The following is a 19,800-nucleotide window of genomic DNA, read 5'->3' as shown; positions in this document are numbered from 1 at the left end:
ATAGTCTAGTCTATAGTCTAGTCTATAGTCTAGTCTATAGTCTAGTCTATAGTCTAGTCTATAGTCTAGTCTATAGTTTAGTCTATAGTCTAGTCTATAGTCTTGTCTTTTGTCTAGTCTATTGTCTAGTCTACAATCCAGTTTATAGTCTTTTCCATAGTGTGGTCCATAGTCTAGTCTACAGTCTAGTCTATAGTTTAATCTATAATCTAGTCTATACTCTAGTCTATAGTCTAGTCTTGTCGAAGTACCTAAAGAACTCACTTCTCTACAATAATATTTTAGTTTTTTCGATTTCTCCTTTATTGACCCTGTCACCAATGTCATTTTGGAATCAAATTTCTTCTGTTAACTTTTACCATTATTTAAACCATGGTCTTTAAGTCATTGACTCATAAAAAATATGGCCTTAACTGCACAAAATCAATCATTTTGACAATACATATTATCATTTATTTTATCCTTTAGGTCATTAACTTTTTATGTTGTTATTTATATAAAGAGTTTTTGTGGTAATTTGTCTCTTAAGAAATTATTGATTTTATATATGTACAACTTTACTCAATAATAAATATTTTATAACAGATACTTAACACTGACCTTGTCTATCATTTTTTCAGAAACTCCCTCCTTAAACTATAAAAGCAAAAAAAAAAAATATTTATAAATGACGTATTTTTGTTATTTTTACTAACCAAAGGCCTAAAGCTAACAATAAGGGGTCATTGTTAAAGATTTGTTTAAAAATATTAAATTGCATGAATTTGAATAATATGTTTTTTTTTTTCAAAAACCACTTGAAATTGTCATAATATTTTTTTTATTTAAATAATGAATTTACACTTGAATTATTGGTATTTATTTTTATAATTTTCCTCCTTCTTTGGTTTCAGTTACAAAAAAAAAAAAAAAAAAAACAAGACTGACTCATTTAAAACAACTGACTGAAGTCTATACAATGATTTTTACTCTGGGGCTTGTAATTTATAATTAAAGGCTTGACATAAAATCATTTTAAATAATTTGTTTAATCATGTTGACTAGTAACTACATGTGTTTTTTATTTAGTTTTAATTCTCATTGAAAATTTTCTTAATATTTTTTTTTTGTTCAAAACCTAATCATGGCGGCTTATCTTTATTATAGAAAAAAACACTCACAATTTTTCTTTATTTGGTTGTAGAGGAAATTCATTCATTTTAATTTCTACTAATTAGGCGGTGCTGTTGATGATTGAGAGAATCATGACATTTAAACATTTTTGATATTGAAAATGAAATTGATTAAGTGTTTTTTTTTTTTTTTGCTTTAGAGAAATGCAATAGTAATTCTATCTCTAAGTATTTTTTTATATTTTTGTTTAATAATAATTTCGTTTTTGTCTATTAAGAGATTATGGAAAAGTGTGCTTTCTGATTCCCTTGGAGATTAGTCAAACATGGAAATTCTAGTTTTTAATAAAACTAGTTTAAACCATAATGGAATTGATTAAATTGTTAATGAACTTTTAGGGGAAATTTAACATTTTTTTGTTTTAACAAAACTTTCTCATATAAATTTTGATATAAGGAAAGAAATTTTGATTTAGAAAGAGTTCTCTTTAGACTCTTGTTTAAATGAAAAGAATTGCTCTAGACATTGTCTATAAAAAATATATTTTCAAGATTTTTTTCTATAAAAAAGGCCTTCTCTGAAAAACTTTTCTATAGCAAAATGTGTTTCCTAAATAGTTTTCTTTAAAAAGTGCCTTATTTAGACTCTTTTCTTTAGGGAAGAAACTTCCCTAGAATCTTCAGTAGAGTGCCTTCCTTAAATAATCTTCTATAGAAGAATGTACTTTTTAGACTTTTTTCTATAGTAAAGGAGCTCTTTTAGACTTTTCAATAGCATTTTGTCTTCTCTAGAGACTTTTCTGAAGAATAGTGTTTTTTTTTCTAGTTAGTTTTCTATTCACAAGACTCTTTTCTCTAGAAGAGACACTTTAGTAAAGAATTGACTTCTTTATACTATTTGTATTAGAGAAGAAACTTCTCTAGACTCTTTAATAGAAGAGTGCCTTCCAAATATGCTTTTCTATAGAAGAGTGTACTTTTTAGATTTTTTTCTATAGTGAAAGAACTTCTTTAGGCTCGTCAAGTCTAAAGAAGTTCTCTAGAGTCTGTCTTCTATAGAGAATTTTCAATAGATTTTAGATTATTTTCTATAGAAAAGAGTATACTTTAATCACTTTTGTTTAAAGTTTATTCTCAAGACTCTTTACTATAAAAAGAACTTTTCTAGACTCTTCAATAGAAGAATACCTTCTCTAGAAACTTTTCTATATAAGAGTCCACTTTTTACACTTTTTTCTATAGTGAAGGAACTTTTTTAGATTTTTCCATGGAAAATTTTCTTCTCTAGAGACTTTTCTGTATAATACTGTTTTTTTTAGATAGTTTTCTATAGAGAAGAGTATTCCCTAATCACTTTTCTATAAAAGAGTGTATTCTCAAGACTCTTTAAAAGAAAAGTGCCTCCTTAAAATAAGTGTCTTCTGTACAATCTTTGTTTTAGAAAAGAAACTTTTCTAGACTTTTTAATAGAAGAGTGCCTTCATTAGATGCTTTACTAAATTTTTTAAAATTTTTTTTCTATATTGAAGAACCTTCTTAAGACACTTCCATAGAAGATTGTCCTCTCTAGAGACTTTCCTGTAGAATAATGATTTTTTCTACATAGTTATTTATAGAAAAGAGTTTTCTCTGACACTTCTATAAAAGATTGTATTCTTTTTTTTCTGTAGAACTTTTCTAGACTCGTTAATAGAAAAGTTCCTTCTTGTAGACAAGAACATTTAGTAGACGTAACATTTCTTTCTCACTTTTAAGAAGACGAGCGTCTTTCTTCCCACTTATCTTTTCTACAGACTTTTTTTTATAGAAAAGTGTTATCTGTATAATAGTCTTTCTACAGATAACACTAGGCACATTTTCCTATAGAAGAGAGTCTAGGTATTTGTCTACAAGAAAAAAGTTTTCTATATTATTTTGTATAGAAAAGTGTCTTCTCTGGACAATTATCTATAATAGAGTATCTTCTCTAGATACTTGTCTATAGAAGAGTGACTTTTCTAGACATTTTCTAAAGAGGAGTTTTTCTTTAGATACTTATGTATAGAAGAGTGTCTTTTCTGGCCAATCTGCAATGTTTTTCCGACAATCTTTTCTATAGAAGAGTGTCTTCTTTATCATATTCTACAGCAGATTATATTCTTTAGGAGATTCTATAGAATTATATATTTTCTAGATTATTTTCTAATTAAGAATTCTTTTGATATTTTTCTATAGAAATGCTTTCTCTAGACACTTTTTTTTGGGAAGTATGGGAAGGATGAGTTTATTCTTTGGGAACTTTGAAAAAGTGCCTTTACTTAACAGTTATCCTTAGAACCGTATCTGATCTTTAGTCTCTTTTCTATAGAACAGTAACTTCTTTACAATAAATTCTGCTTAGTAATTATCACATGTGTCTTTTCTAGAGCCGCATCTGATTATATCTTTTCTCTATATAACTGTATCTTCTTTAAATTTTTTAGAAGAGTTTCTGAAATTGACACAGAAGATTTTTTTTCTAGAGTCTAGACTATTGACTTGAACTGTGTTCTAGATAAAGTACTGAAAAAAGTTACTTCTTTGAAAAAGGTACTTTTTAGTGACTTTTGAAAAAGTACTTTTTGTTTTGCATTTCTTTAAAAAATGTACTTTTGTCTAAAAGAAGACTTTATAAGATTTGTACTTTTTTGAAAATGTTTTATTTAAATTTATTTTCTTCTAAAGCAAAAAAACAGCTGCTGTGGTTTCTCATTAAATTAATCTTTAATAAAAAATATTAAATAATTTAATAAATTTCCAGAAAAAAAAAACAAATATTTTTGAGTTCTTATCATTTAGCACAAGTGTGATGATGCTTTATGTCCGGTAATTTCTAAGTTTTGTTGAACTAAATTTTACTTTTATTTAGAAAAAAGTTAATTTATTTGCTTTGTTTTACAAAATTCTCGAGGTACTTTTCCTCAGAGTAGAAGTCCAATTGAAATGCATTGACCCAAATTGAAATTCAAGGCACAAATTTAAGTATTTGATTATATTTAATACACAAATGTACATTAATGTACAAAAACAAAAACAATAATAAACATAAATATGCAAGAAAATAAAACAAAAACAAAGAAAAAGAAAAACGACGTAAATAAGTACAACACAGAAAAAACATAACGACATAACAATTACACAAAAAAAAAACAAGAACAACTAAAAAGTACAAAATAAATAATAACAAAAAATAGTACATATAAACAAAAGTATTTTAAACAACAATCATCAACAACTATGTATCATCATCGTCATCAACATCATAATAATTCTCAACATTCTCAAGTTTTACACAAACAACGACTACAATGACTGAGTGTAAAATTTGAATGAATGATTGAAAGACTGAGGCTATCAAAAACAAACAACAACAAAAACAAGCTTAAGGTTTCAAAAAGAACAACAAATTCCCTGCCTGCCATTTACAACAAAAGTCATGACAACAATGACAAAGGTATGGTAAAAAAAAAAACAATAATTAACCCAAAAACTATTCATGCCACTTATAAATTGTTTATAAACGTTTTGTAATAAATTAACATAAAAACAAATCATGACTAAAACTAAAAATAAAAGCAAACACTTTATATTTAAAATTATTATTTTAACAAAAGAAAAGGAAGTGCGTTCACACCAACAAAAAAAGAAAAACATTAATTGTTAAATGATTATGTTACAAATTTTAAACAATTAAACTACAAAAGACAGAAGCCCCGTTTTAGAAACAAAACTGATAAGAGAATTATGTGTTAAATAACACATCAAGAACCAGAGATGGAAAATTTGGTTATATAATACTTTTAGTCATAGAACAAATAAATACAGTCTAGTTTATAGCCTAGTCTATAGTCTAGTCTATAGTCTAGTGTATAGTCTAGACTATAGTCTAGTCTATAGTATAGTCAATATTTTAGTCTATAGTCGAGTCTACAGTCTAGTCTATAGTCTAGTCAATATTGTAGTCAATAGTCTAGTCTATAGTTTAGTCCCTTTTTTATATAGTTTAGTCTATAGTCTCGTCTAGTCTATAGTCTAGTCTTGAGTCTAGTCTATAGTCTAGTCTATAGTCTAGTCTATAGTCTAGTCTATAGTCTAGTCTATAGTCTAGTCTATAGTCTATAGTCTAGTCTATAGTCTAGTCTATAGTCTAGTCTATAGTCTAGTCTATAGTCTAGTCTATAGTCTAGTCTATAGTCTAGTCTATAGTCTAGTCTATAGTCTAGTCTATAGTCTAGCCTATAGTCTAGTCTATAGTATAGTCTATAGTCTAGTCTTTAGTATAGTCTATAGTTTTGTCTAAAATCGAATGTATAGACTAGGCTATAGTTTAGTCTATGGTCTATAACGATAGCAAACCAGAGATAGTACTATCTCAAAACATAAATTACCCACTCCTGCCCTCTCTCTTTTTGTAACGCCATGATCCTCCAAAAACACTCAAACTAATTATTGTTGCTTTCTTTTTATCATACACATCCGTTATTTTGTGATGCACATAAAGCTACACACTCACTTAAAAACAAATTTATGCAGCATCTTTTTTTGAAAGGGTGGGGGGATGCCTCTCGTTTTTATCTCACATATATAAATGGAGCATCTCACCTCACAACAACAACAAAAGAAAGCAGAAGCAAATTCTCTGGTTTTTCTAAATTTTGTAAACAAATATCTGTAACAGTTGTTGTATTTTGATGAGATGTGATGAGTGAGTGATTGAATGCAAAATAATAAAATTTTTAATTAAGAAATTTTCAAAAAAAAAAATTCTATATAAATATAAAAAAATGTTCTTATTTAGAATTTGTGTTTTATAAATGTGGGATTTATTTTCAAACAATACACAATTTATATATTTAAATGCAAAAATAAGCAACAACAACTAATAAATATAAAAAAATGAATCACATGTGAACCAAATGTTGTATGAATATATTTTTTGTTTTGTTGTAGGGGGAGTACATATAAACTGAGTAGAAAAAAATAACACACACCTCTCTGTTTATTAGCGTGATGGCCAATAGTAAAAATCCAAAATAGGACAATAAAAATCTCCCCAAATGCAAAAATTCTAAGATTTCTTTAAAGTTTTAGAGACAGAAAATCGGGTTCAGAGTTTATATGTATACGCCGTTGTTAGAAAATAGTACTCTTTAAACTATTTTTCTATTGAAAAATATTTGTGGAATTTTTTCTATAGAAAAAAACTTTCTATAGAAATGTCTTAAGGCTGCTTTTAACGAAAAAGTGTATTTTATTGACTCTTTATATAAAAGTGTATTCTTTAGATTATTTTTTATACAAAAGTCTTTTCTTTGGAATATTTTCTACTGAGAAGGACTTAGAGCATATTCTATAGAAAACTGCCCTCTTTAGAGAACATTCTTTTTTCTATAGAAAATTATCTTCATAGAATCCTGCCTTTTGAAAATGTTATTTAGACACTCCTGTATGGTTATGTGTTTTCTTTGCATTCCTTTCTAAAGAAAATTATCTTCATAGGATCCTGCCATTTGAAAATTAGATTCTTCATCTTTCTCAGACACTTTTCTATAAAAAAATACTTTTTAATAGTTTGATTGGTGTGATCGATATCTGTTTATAGAAAATATATCTTTCATGTAAGTATTTATTAAATAATCATCTATAGATTCTTGTATAAAGAAAACTGCTTCAGTAGATTTCTCATGCAAAAGTGTCTTCTTTAGAATATTTTCTATTAGAACGAGTCTTCCATAGATTCTTTTCTATAGTAAATTTCTTTCTCTAAACTATTTTATTTAAAAAGTATTTCATTCTCTATAGTAAAGTGATAGAAAAGTGGTTTTCTTTAGATTCGGTTTTATAGAAAAGTGTCATCTGCATACTTTTGCTAGATAAATGATATCTTCTTTAGACTAATTGTAATAGAAACTTGTGTTTTCTGGACTTTATTCTATAGAAAGGCATCTTTTCTAGAATATTTTTATATTGCGTTCTTTAGGCTAGTTTTAATAAAAAAGTGTCTTCTGTCCAATAGAAAAGTATCTTCTGAAGACTAACTGCTATAGAAAAGCGTGTCCCTTCTTTTCTATTGTATAGTGTACGAATCCTTTCCATAGAATAGCGGGTTTTTAAGAATCGCTTTTATAGAAAAGTGTCTTCGGTCCAATAGTAAAATCTCTTCTAAACACTGACTTTTATAGAAAAAATATGTTCTCTGGACTCTATTCTATTGAAAGTTGTCGTTTCTGGTTCTCTAGATTCTCTTCTATAGAAAAGTGTTCTCACAACATGCTATTCTATAGAATGTTATCTTTTCTGGACTCTTTTCTATTGTAAAGTCTAAAAAAACGATTCTAAAGAAAATCGGGTTATTCAGTTTAGTTTTTATAGAAAAGTTTCTTCGGTCCAATAGAAAAATCTCTTTTATAGACTGACTGTTATAGAAAAGTGTATATTATGGACTCTATCCTATAGAAAGGTGTCGTTTGTTGACTCTTTTCTATTGTAAAGTGTTAAAATCGTTGCTTCTTTTAATTCGCTTTTATGGAATAATGTCTTCTTGATATTTTTACTGAATATATTGTTTAATATAAAAAATCTCTTCTGTAACTGTTAAAAAAAGTGTGTTCTTTGGAATTTATTCTATAGAAAGTTGTCTTTTCTAGACTGTTTTCTATTGTAAAGTATTAGAATCGAGTTCTTTTTTACGGAAAAATGTATTTTTGATACTTTTGCTAAATGGTTGGTTCAATAGAATACTCCCTCTTCTGTAGACTGACTGTTCAAGAAAAGTGTATTCTTTGGACTGTTTTCTATAGAAAGGTGTCTTCTGTACTCTTTTTTTAGATTCATTTATGGAAATTTTATCGCTTAAAACTAATTTTTCTTTTATTTTATAAAATATCTTCTTAACTTGAACTTTTTCCCTTTTTATTTTAGATATTTCCTGTAGTTGCAGTAATCTGGCCACACTATCTAATTAATAGCGGTGAGTTTAAAAATATATTTCTTCTTGTTTTTTTTTTTTTTTTTTTTTTTTTTTTTTTTGCACAACAAACATAATAACAAAACAAGGAATAGAAAAAGAGAGAGGGAGGAAGAAGAAAGGAAAAAATACAATTGTCATGAGGGTTTGACAATTCTTATATAAAAACAAAAATAAATAAAGACACACAACTTCTTATATGATTTTTGTGGTTGTTGTATGTGTAGTTGTTGTCTAAATTAAACATTAGTATTGTTGTTATTGTCAAAAACATTGTAGTTGTTTTTGTTATTTACAAGTTATTTAAAGAATTATTTAATGTTTTTTATTTCACACACACTTTTTTTAAATAAATTAGTTTAAATTTGTTTATTACCATTTGAGAAGATTTTTGTAATTGTTGTAGATGAGATTGTTGTTGTTGTTGTTGTTGGAGATATCGCTGCTGCTGCTGTTGTTGAATTTGTTGATTTTTAGAGATTTTAGTTTTTAAATCATTTCTGGTTTTATGGAAAAAATCCTTAAATTGTATTTTAGGACCAGAGGGTAAGGGATAGAAGGAGTTTGTAAGCAAACAGGCTGTGAATGATGAAGGCGAAGAAAATGACGTAGAAGTTGCGAATGTAGAGGGAGTTAAAGAAGCCGTTTTTTTGTGTTGTGTTTACCAAGAATTTATTGATCGCTTTTGATGTGTGTTTCTTTGTTGATTTTCAACTGCACTTTTATGGGTAAATCCAAAAATAATATCATGTAATATCCTGCTAGAGTTGAACAATATTTATTTAAAAATTGTGAAATTATGAATGTGTGTGGCATGCAGCAACCCCTCTTTGGGCCAATTAGTTTCGATGTTTAAAGGAGTGGTTGCTAGTCTGCTGATGTTTTTTTTCCTCCTTTCTATCTTCTTTCTATATTATGCACACAGGTAATGACACAAAGCATTCAAAATAGGCGAGCCACTGAACAGACTGACACTACTCACTCTTAGTTTTCAGTCCGTTTTAGATAAATAGAAACAACAAAAAAACTATTAAAGCCACATTAATAAATTCGTCACTGGTTTGTTGCTACAAGACATCAGTAGTGGGTTTTTTCCTTTTGTTTTTTGCCACTTAAGGGTTCGTTGCACTTTTGGTTACGTTACGTTATTTTTTTGCCTTTTCTTTAAAATTTAAATTTTAATTAAAATTTCTAATTTAAAAACCTCTCTTTACTTTTTTTAACTTTTTATTTTCTTATTTGAATTTTTTCTTATTTTCTTAAAATTTTAAATAAATTTTTATTTCAATTTTTTTTTTATTAATTTTTTTCAAATATTTCTTCAACTTAATTTTTCTTAATTTTTTTCTTTAATTTTCTTTTAAATTTTAATAATTTCTGCTATTTTTTTTGTTTGTTCACCAGCGCAATATTAAAATAAAAATTTTATTTTTAATTTTTTTTTTAACGAAAAAAAAATGTATTTCACACGCTCACCGCTGCCAACCAACTAACAGAGAGAGAGACAAAAACAAAATTCCCCCAACAAAAATCCAATACGAATTTTTTCTTACCCTCTTAAAACAACAACTCATTTAATAACAACAAAAACTACATTAAAGTACACATCTACAATTACCCTCTACTTGTTTAATAACAACAAAAACAACAACATAAACAATAACATTATTCTCTTTTAAATTGAGTTTAGTTCTGTGTTAATAACATTTGTTGTCGTTGTTGTTGCTATTTTTTCTTATAATTCTAGTTTACTCATCATTGAAGTGTGCCGTTAGTTAAGTACATACATCTTCTCCCATTTGGGGTTGTTTTTTTTCGCTTTTGCATTCCTTTTCTATTCTCTTCTACTTATTTTTTAATAGATTTGTTATTCTCTCTAAATCGCCCCCTTTTTTACAGGTTTTATTTTATTATTTTTCAATGTGTATTTTTTAATAATGGTGGTGTGTTTTCTTCATTTTGTTTTTGTTGTTATTCTTCGCTTTTTTTGTTTTGCTCTAGTTCAGAACACGTATTTAAGAAAACGTTAACGTTGTGGGTTTCTACAGAACGGTATTTTTTAGGAAAAAGTCTAAAGTAAATAAATTTTCTATAGAAAAGAGCTTATATTAAGAACAATCTAAGTAGGACACTTTTCTATAGAAAATATTCTAAATTAAGCACTTTTATATAGAAAAAGTTCTAAAGCGAGAAAAGGGTCTAAGAAAAACCCTTTTTTTGTAGAAAAGATTTGAAATAAAACTCATTTCTAAAGAAAAGAAGAGAATATATAGAAAAAAGTCGAAAGAAAACACATTTTTTAAGAAAAGAACATAAGAAATATATTTTTCTATAGAAAAGAGCTTAGGTTAGGTTTACACAGGTAGCCTATTAAGGCTTTACTTGGGTCCATGTTGATCCCTTTGTAAAGATACCTGTAAGAAAAAGAAACAGAAGAAGAGATAGGGAAGAGACAGTAGCAAAGAAAAGGAGAGGATGAGAGATGAGAAAGTCACGGCAGCTGCCGTGAGTTGTAGGATTCAAACCCATTTTGACAAATTAATGAACTCTAGAAGACGTTTTAATTGAATGTTTGACAAGTCGGATAGATCACCAAAATAGTCGATCCATGCGTCGGAAACCGGATCTCCGGTTTCCAAAGCAGGGCAGTCGCAGAGTTGAGTAATAGTCTCTTCTTCATCCTCGCTTTGACAACTCCTACAGTAGTCGCTGAACGGGCCCATGGCCCATGCATCTAGCATGGTTACCAAATTTAAAGAGGCCAGTGATAATCGATATCAGCCAACTTAACTGCGGTCTATGGAGACCGAGAAGATATTTAGACCTGTGTGGATTCATTTGAGCAATGTCGAGGCAGTTTTCAGTGATCTGCCTCTTTATTGCAAGTAGTGGTATACACAGAATTGATCTATATCCAGTCTGCTAAGCATAGTACCAGCTCTTGCCAAGGTATCAGCAATACCACAGCATTACGAAATCCCATGTCCCTTTACCCAAATTAGGGTGATGTTCGAATGTCTCGCCATCTCATTGAAAGACGTCCGGCATTCATGGACATTTTCCGTCTGTATACACTCCGAAGAGATATAATATCGGAACTTTCTCACTAGAGACGGTACCGGAATACAATAATCAACAATGTACTGATTATTCGGTATATGATCTATGATCCTAGCATGACCTATTGAGCATTGTTTCCACTTACCAGTTACACTCAATCTGGCCGCAGTTGACATAGCCAATTTCTATAGAAAAGAGTCTAAGAAAATAATCTAAAGAATATACATTTCTATACAAAAAAATCTAAAGACGATTATTTATACAAAACGGACACTTTTCTATAGGAAATGTTCACCAAAAATTTGATTTTTTTTCAAAAATAAAATTTTTTAATAAAATTCGATTTTTTTAAAATATCTTATTTTTCACTAAAAATTTGATTTTTTATTATAAAATAAGTTTTTTCTTTAAGAATTATATTTTTCACCCAAAATCAAAATTTTTATTAAAAATTTGATTTTATACCAAATTTGATTTTTTTTACCAAAAATTCAATATCTCACTTAAAATTAGATTTTTCACCAAAATTTTATTTTTTTTTTTACAACAAATTAAAATTTTCAATAAAAATTTTTTAAATCTTATTTTTCACAAAAAAATAGATTTTTTATAAATTAGATTTTCACCAAAAATCAAAATTTCCATTTAAAATTTGATTTTTTACTAAAAATTTAAATTTTTCATTAAAAATTAGATTTTTCACCAAAATTTCCATTTTTTACTAAAAATCCGATTACCTTCCAAAAATCCAGTTTTTTTTAAATTTCACTTTTTAACTAAAAATCGGATTTCCATAGAAAACTGATTTTTATCAAAAGTCATAAAAAACGTTTTTATTTTGCGTTAACGTTACCGTTTGATTTATTCTCATCGTTTTTTTTTTCTCTTTTTTCGCTCTCATTTGTTTTGATTTCTCTAAGAATTTTTGTTTGTTGTTATTGTAAAATTTGTTTACAAATCTATTACAATTTGTTATATGAGAGAAAGAGCAATAATGAGAGGAAATGCTGTTTATGTATGTGTTTGTTTGCGTATGTTGTTTATTTTGAAAAATCTCCCACGCTTTTTAAATGATGTTGTTAATCTATTACAATTTTACTTAAACAAAACAACAACAAATTAGAACTTAATTATTAAACAGTGTAATAATTATAATTACATTAATTGCTGTTTTTTTAATAATAATTACAGCTTTTTTTAAAGGGAAATGTTTTTAGATTAGTCATACTAAAAAAGTATTTGTTAATAATCTGCATACATATCAATTAAACATTTGAGGTTTTAAAAGTCAAACGAATAAACAAATCAAAAGAAAAACTTTAAATCATAAATTTTCAAGTAATGTGAAAATGTTAAAACATTTTATGTTTAACAAAAAAAATTTCCCAAAATAAATTGTGTTGTTATAAAACTCCATTTATGTATATGAAAATAAATTTTAATAAAATTCTCACGTTTTAACATCTTTTTAAGAGAAAATGTATAGTTTTGGTTTCAAATACACATATCTCTGTTTAGATATTTCTGTAGCCATGAGTGTGAGGTAGTTTATTTTTTGTATTATTATTTATACGTTACGTTTCGTTTCATATTTATTTCTACGTTCAAAACAATTTTTAATGGTCATTAAAAAATAACAAAAAAATAAGCTAAATCATATCACTTTGTTTGCAGCAAAATAAGATTTCCATTCAAACAATCTTTTTTTTTTTCACACGTTAGTGTTAATAAAAGTATTAAATAAATTTTAAGCCAATTTAATACGTATATAACTTTTCCTAAATAATAAAATTAAAAAAAAACAACAACAACACACTTACCAAACTATCGGCAGCATTTTGTGACATTATTTCCTTGAGTTCAAATTATTTATTAATTTCCAATCCTGATAGTTAATAAAATTATTTGTTAAAAACCCAAACATTTTGCAGGCTGCCTCTGGTTGCCAAAATAAAAATAGAAATCCACAAATAATTTACGAAATTTTTTTTTAACAAAATTTTTAAAACAATTTCGAACTGTAATTAGAGAGAAACAAAAGTAATAAAATTAGTAATTATTCTTAGAATTTAATACAAAAGCAGTTCATAAATCTTTGATAAAATGGAACGTGCTGCTAGATCTTTCGAAAAAAAATTAAAGTTATAAGGTATAAGTTAAGAAATATATAGTCTATAGACTAGACTATAGACTATATAATAAACTAGATTATAGACTAGACTATAAACTAGACTATATTCTAGATTATAGTTTAGATTATAGAGTGGATTATAAACTAGACTAAAGACTAGATTATAGACTAGACTAACGACTACACTAAAGACTAGACTAATGACTATATTATAGACTAGAGTATAGAACAGACTATAGACTAGACTATAGAACAGACTATAGACTAGACTATAGACTAGATTATAGGCTAAACTATAGACTAGATTATAGGCTAGACTATAGACTAGACTATAGACTAGACTATAGACTAGACTATAGACTAGACTATAGACTAGACTATAGACTAGACTATAGACTAGACTATAGACTAGACTATAGACTAGACTATAGACTAGACTATAGACTAGACTATAGACTAGACTATAGACTAGACTATAGACTAGACTATAGACAACACTATAGACTAGACTATAGACTAGACTATAGACTAGACTATAGACTAGAATTTAGACTAGACTATAGCCTAGACTATAGACTAGACTTTAGACTAGACTATAAACTAGACTAGAGATCAAGCTATAAACTGGACTATAGGCTAGACTTAAGAGTATACTAGAATCTAAAAACTAGACTAGAACTTTAATTGTATAAGTCCAAGCTACTCAATCTAAAAACTTATGTCTTCTTTTATAGTTGTGTCAAGTTTCAAGGTATTCTGATTAAAAATTAATTAATTATATAATTTTAAACATTCGACATTTTTAGTGAAAATATCCCACAGTGTAAAGTTTAGATCTTTTGCTTGGTTTCTTTAAGTTTAAAATTAAAACCAGTTTAATATCGAAAAAATTAAGCATAAATTCCTCAACATTTTACTAAACAATGTTTAATTTAAAAAAATCTTAAAATATTCACAAATATTTAGGTTTAAACAAAAAATTTAAAGAAGAGAAATAGTAAAACAAACATGGTCTACCAATAACGTTAGTTTTAACGTAAAAATACCAAAAAAAAAATAAAAGCTTTTAATAATATTTACAAATAAATTAAATAAAAAATGAAATTTTATTTATGTTTGGTAATAATATTTTTTTTTTTCTTTATCGAGGGAATGCCTTAATAATTATGTTACACGAAAAACCAAAAACCGAAAACAAACTGAAAATAAAAATTCCAATTACAAATTCAAATTTTTTTAACTGAATAATAAATGTTTTAGGTTGGTATGTGCAATTTGTCTAAAAAGATATTATTTGTAGTTGTCATAAGAAAAAAATAACAAAAAAAAAAAAATACCACAAGTAGAAAAAAAAGTAAATTATAGTGTAGTGAATTTTATTGTTATTATTTAAAATGTCTTGCTGTTTGTTGTTTTTAATGACAGTCTAAATGTCGGTTTTGTCTTATAAAATCAGACATCGAGAAAGAGAGAGAAACTCAGTGACCGTCAAATGCGAAATATATATAAAAAAAAATTCAAATCAAATACAACATTACTACGGTACGCTTGAATGGTAGTTGGTTTCAATTGCTAATTTTAAGAACTACTTCAAAAATTTTGAGCATATAAGTTTAGCGTTGCATTTGTCAAGTCTTTAGCTTTCATGTGAGATCTTATTAGGAACATACGTAACGTTTCTTTCTTAACTGTAATGTCTGTCCTTCATGTAACTTGAATTTTGCACTTGGGGTTTACAACTTAAGCCTACTATAGCGTCAAGTTTACATAAAATTTCGGACTCTAAAAACATTATTCTGAAAGTCTAACTCCTGTTTTATTGATCAAACTCATTTTGTCTAATAACTTTTGAAGTAAAACTTTAATATGTCTAACATTTTTAAATCGCAAAATTCGAAAAAAATCTTTCCCTATAGTCAACTTTAACTCACTGTAACTTCCGTTTTGTTTGAAATTTCTGACTCTAGAGATTACATTCTGAAAGTGTAACTCCCTTTTAATCGATCTAAACCATTTCTTATTAGTAGACTGTTAAACAAATTCAGAAATGTTGAAATATTTTATTTTTTTTATATTTTTCTATTTTTTTGAGTTATTCAACTTTAACCCATTGTATGTCCCTTTGTGCCTTAAACTTTGAACTCCAAATACAAAATTCGGAAAGTCAAACTTCTTCTCTATAGATCCTACAAGTTTCAAAGAAATCTAAACATTATTTTAAAAATTAAAACAATTTTTGTTAAGCATTTATTTTGAACAAGAAAAATTCCAAAAAAAAATAATAATCAAAACTAGCGATTTCTTAATAACTCGTTATTTTTCTAACGAGTATTCGAATAACCAATAGATATTTATATAAAAACATGTTAAAATTTTAAGAAAATATCGAGACTTTTAAAGTTTTGTTAATAAATTTATAAACCATTCTAAGAAAAACGTTAATTTTCAACGATTACTCTATATAACCATAAAAGTAACCGATTACTCATGTTAATGAAATGTAAAATTTTATATATTTTTCCTTCAAAGAGTAATGTTATAAGGAAAATTTAACAGAAATTTTAAGTTTCATCTTAATTACTTGAAAAAAAATCCAAAAAGTAATCGGTTACTTTTAATTTAATAAAGCAATTTTCCTTTTTTATGTATAAAAAAGTAACCGGGTACCCATATTATTTTTTATCAAACACTCACAATCTTATAATATTTTACATCAAAATATTATAACTTTGTTTATAGTTTTTATTCTAAAACAGAAAATCATGAAAATAGCATGTGAGTACTCATATTTCCAAAAGTAACCGGTTACTTAGGGTTTTAAACTAGAAATTTTAGTTTTTAAAGTTATATTAATGTAATTCGTGTTGTTGGTATTCTATTAAAATATAAACTATTAAAATGTTTATGATAACTTAATAGAAATTAACAAAGTAATAGATTTTTTTAGTGGTTACTTGTTAAAACTCCAAAAAGTAACCGATTACCTAAGTCTTGAAAATTAGAAAATTTTGTTTTGTTAACTTTATCTTTATACAAATAAATAGTGTTATTTTGATATTAAATTTGAAAATATCCTATAACGAATGGTTACTCGTTATAGTTTTTAAAAGTAACCGATTACTGAAATTCTTAAAAATGGAAATTGCAAGTGTTCTGATGTATATAATAATCCGTGGAGTTAGAATTGTACAAAAACATATTTTTTATTAGGATTACTTGACAAAATACTTTAAAGTAACCGGTTACTTTAGAAGTTAATGTTATTTTTTTCATTTTTGAAAATAATAGACATTTCAAAATTTTATAAAAATTTGATTTTTACATGCCTAAAATTAACCAATAACAACTTCAAATTACTGAAAACAAATAAATTTTTAATGGTTACCCGAGTAACCGTTTGTCTAAATATCAAAAGTAAAAGAAAGAAATCTATAGATTTTTTAATTAAAAAAAATGTTATTAAACATCAACATATACACTATACACCACGGGTAAACTACAAAGTAGTTAATAGTTTTCTTTTCTCCTCAAATTATGCAATTTCTTAGTAGGGTCTCTTTCTTAAATACCTTAACCTAACGATCTTATTTACACCTTTAGTATTGTCTTGAATATGTAGTTGTTTTTGCATTTTTTTCACTTGTTTACCTGTCGAAGACATGATAAAATGCAGAAATAAATATTTTTAAATTATAATTTTTCTTTTCTATAACTTTTTTGTTTGATTGAATACGAATGAAATTAAAAGAAAACAAAAACAAGACAAACACAAGACAGGTACTAATTTTAAATGTTTGCAAAAGACTTTTATGAAATGAAAAAGAAAAAAACCTAAAGATCACACAACAAAAGAGCGGGCGAAGTAGAAGACGGAGAAGTAGTCAAAAGACAAGAATAATACAGCGTGAGCGTGGTTTAGGTTAAAAAAAGACAACAATGTAGTACAACAGATCCACAACAAGAGAATGGGTCTGTCTGGTAATTAACATGTTTAATGTTTTATTAATGTTATACATAGTTTGTTATTTATAATAATGATAATTTCTTAATACAAAACGCAAAAAAGAAGAACTAAAAAACAAGATGCGGAAATCTTGAGGTAAATACAAAAAAATTATAAAATAAGTTTTAAACAAAGAAATAGAGCATTAAATTGAAAATAGTTTAGTTAAGAATACTATAAAAAAATTATTCAAACTTTTCTCATAAGATTTTTTTAACGATTACTTAATTTATACATAAAAAGTAATCGGTTACTCACTAAAATTTAAAACAAAGTTTCACACTTAATCACTTTCTAAAGCCACAAGCTACAGCAAATTAAAAAAAAAAACTACTTTTTTGTATAATTCCTTAATCTTATACACAAAAGTAACCGGTTACTTAAAGTTTTAAAATACTAATTTCTTCACCTGAAAACTATATACTATATACCAAACTAAATACTAGAATATAGACCAGACTATAGACTAAACTATGGACTAGACTAAAGACTAGACTGTATTCAACACCATAGACTATTCTATAGACCAGATTATAAACTATAGAATAGACTATAAACTAGACTAGACTATAGACTAGACTATAGACTACGCCATAAACAAGACTATATACTAGACCATAGTCTAGACTACAGACTATACTATACATTAGACCAAAGACATGAGTATAGACTATACATAGGCAAGAATATAGAATAGAATAGAATATAGACTAGTCTATAGACTAGGCTATAAACAAGATTATAGACTAGGCTATAGACTACACTATAGACTAGACCATAGACTAGACTACAGACTAGACTATAGACTAGACCATAGACTAGACAATAGACTAGAATATAGACCAGACTATAGACTACACTATAGACTAGTCTATAGACTACACTATAGACTAGACTACAGACTAGACTTCAGACTAGACTAGACTGCAGACTATACTACAGACTAGACTGCAGACTATACTATAGACTAGACTGCAGACTAGACTACAGACTAGACTGTAGACGAGGCTATAGACTAGGCTATAGACTAGACTATAGACTAGACTATAAACTAGACTATAGAATAGACTGCAGACTAGACTATAGACTAGACTATAGAATAGACTATATACTAGACTATAGACTAGACTATATACTAGACTATAGACTAGACTATAGACTAGACTATAGACTAGACTATAGACTAGACTATAGACTAGACTATAGACTAGACTATAGACTAGACTATAGACTAGACTATAGACTAGACTATAGACTAGACTATAGACTAGACTATAGACTAGACTATAGACTAGACTATAGACTAGACTGTAAACTATACTATAGACTAGACTATAGACTAGACTATAGGCTAGACAGTAGACTAGACAATAGACTATAGTCCATACTAAAGACTAAACTACAGAATATACCATAGACCAAACTATAGATTTTCTTTTGTAACGATTTCTTCAAATTTTTTAAAATTTGTGTATTTTTAATTAAATTAAAAATTCTTTTCATTTTCTGCAACTACATAAGCAATTTCCTTCCAGATTTATTTATTCTATTCCTAAATAAATAACCTGTTTCCTTGAATCGTTACATTGTTTACACTAATTTACACTTTGTTTTTCTCCTTGTTTACTCTCTTGTTTCGATTCTCTTTTCCCTCAATCTCTCTCTTTTAAACCTGGTTTAAAGAAAACAAGTGTTGCTCAGGTGAAGTTTGACAGTTTGCTGCTGCTGTTTTTTTTAATTCCTCTTCTTCTTCTTCTTCTGTTTGTGATCAGTTTTTATTGTTGTTGTGTGTACAATTTTTTTTTTTATATTTTAAATTTTTATTCACGTATTTTTTCATAATTTTACGATAAAACATTTGAGCCACAAAATAAAAATGTTTGTCTAAATTTTTATGTACAAAAAAAGAAGCTTTTGTTGTTAAGGTTTTTTTTTGCTAAAATTAACTTGAAATTATTTTTAGTTTAAATTTAAAAATTATTTAAAATTAAAATTCATTATGTACCTTTGTTTTTTTAATAAGATTTTTTTTTTGAAAATTTTAAAGGGAAGTAACAACAATATTTTGCTTTTTAGCAAAAATAAAACTTGACCAGCAACAATTACAAAAACAACAAATAAACATTTTTTTTAATATAAAACTGCCAACTGGTTAGTTAAATAATTGGTTGGTTTTCACTTTTTTCACTTAATGCTTTTTTATTATATTTTTTTTTTTTTTTGGTAAGAAAAACAAAAGAAAAAACTTTGTTTAATACTTATAAAAAAATTATTTCCTGGTTGTTTTTCTTTAATTCATTTATTTTTTCCATAAACTTTTCTTAAATTTATACTTTCATTTCTTTTAACATATTTTTCTATCGATTGATCAATTTTATTTATTTCTTTGCAATTTTGTTGATATTTTTCAATTAACTACAATTAGAAAATCAATCATAAATATTTTTCTTTTCTAACTTATTAATTATTATTTATTTTTTGTTAAAATTTTTATAGATATATTTTTTTA

General features: G+C 26.7%; 1 protein-coding gene across 1 annotated transcript in view; it reads right to left on the bottom strand.

Moving 5' to 3' along the window:
- The window catches only part of LOC111676907 (ral guanine nucleotide dissociation stimulator-like 1), a 27,081-nt gene extending 7,495 nt beyond the window's left edge, over positions 1-19,586 (bottom strand). The window contains exons 1-2 of the mRNA XM_046952012.1: positions 19,297-19,586; positions 12,978-13,175 (exon numbers count right to left, since the gene is read on the bottom strand). Of these exons, the coding sequence (XP_046807968.1) occupies positions 12,978-13,004 (27 nt within the window). The 5' untranslated portion in view covers positions 13,005-13,175; positions 19,297-19,586. The remainder of the gene's footprint in view (positions 1-12,977; positions 13,176-19,296) is intronic.
- Between the last annotated feature and the right edge of the window lie 214 nt (positions 19,587-19,800).

Source organism: Lucilia cuprina, chromosome 5 (genome assembly GCF_022045245.1).
Source record: "Lucilia cuprina isolate Lc7/37 chromosome 5, ASM2204524v1, whole genome shotgun sequence".
In the NCBI taxonomy this organism is placed as follows: domain Eukaryota; kingdom Metazoa; phylum Arthropoda; class Insecta; order Diptera; family Calliphoridae; genus Lucilia; species Lucilia cuprina.
This window is presented reverse-complemented; position numbering and strand designations above follow the sequence as displayed.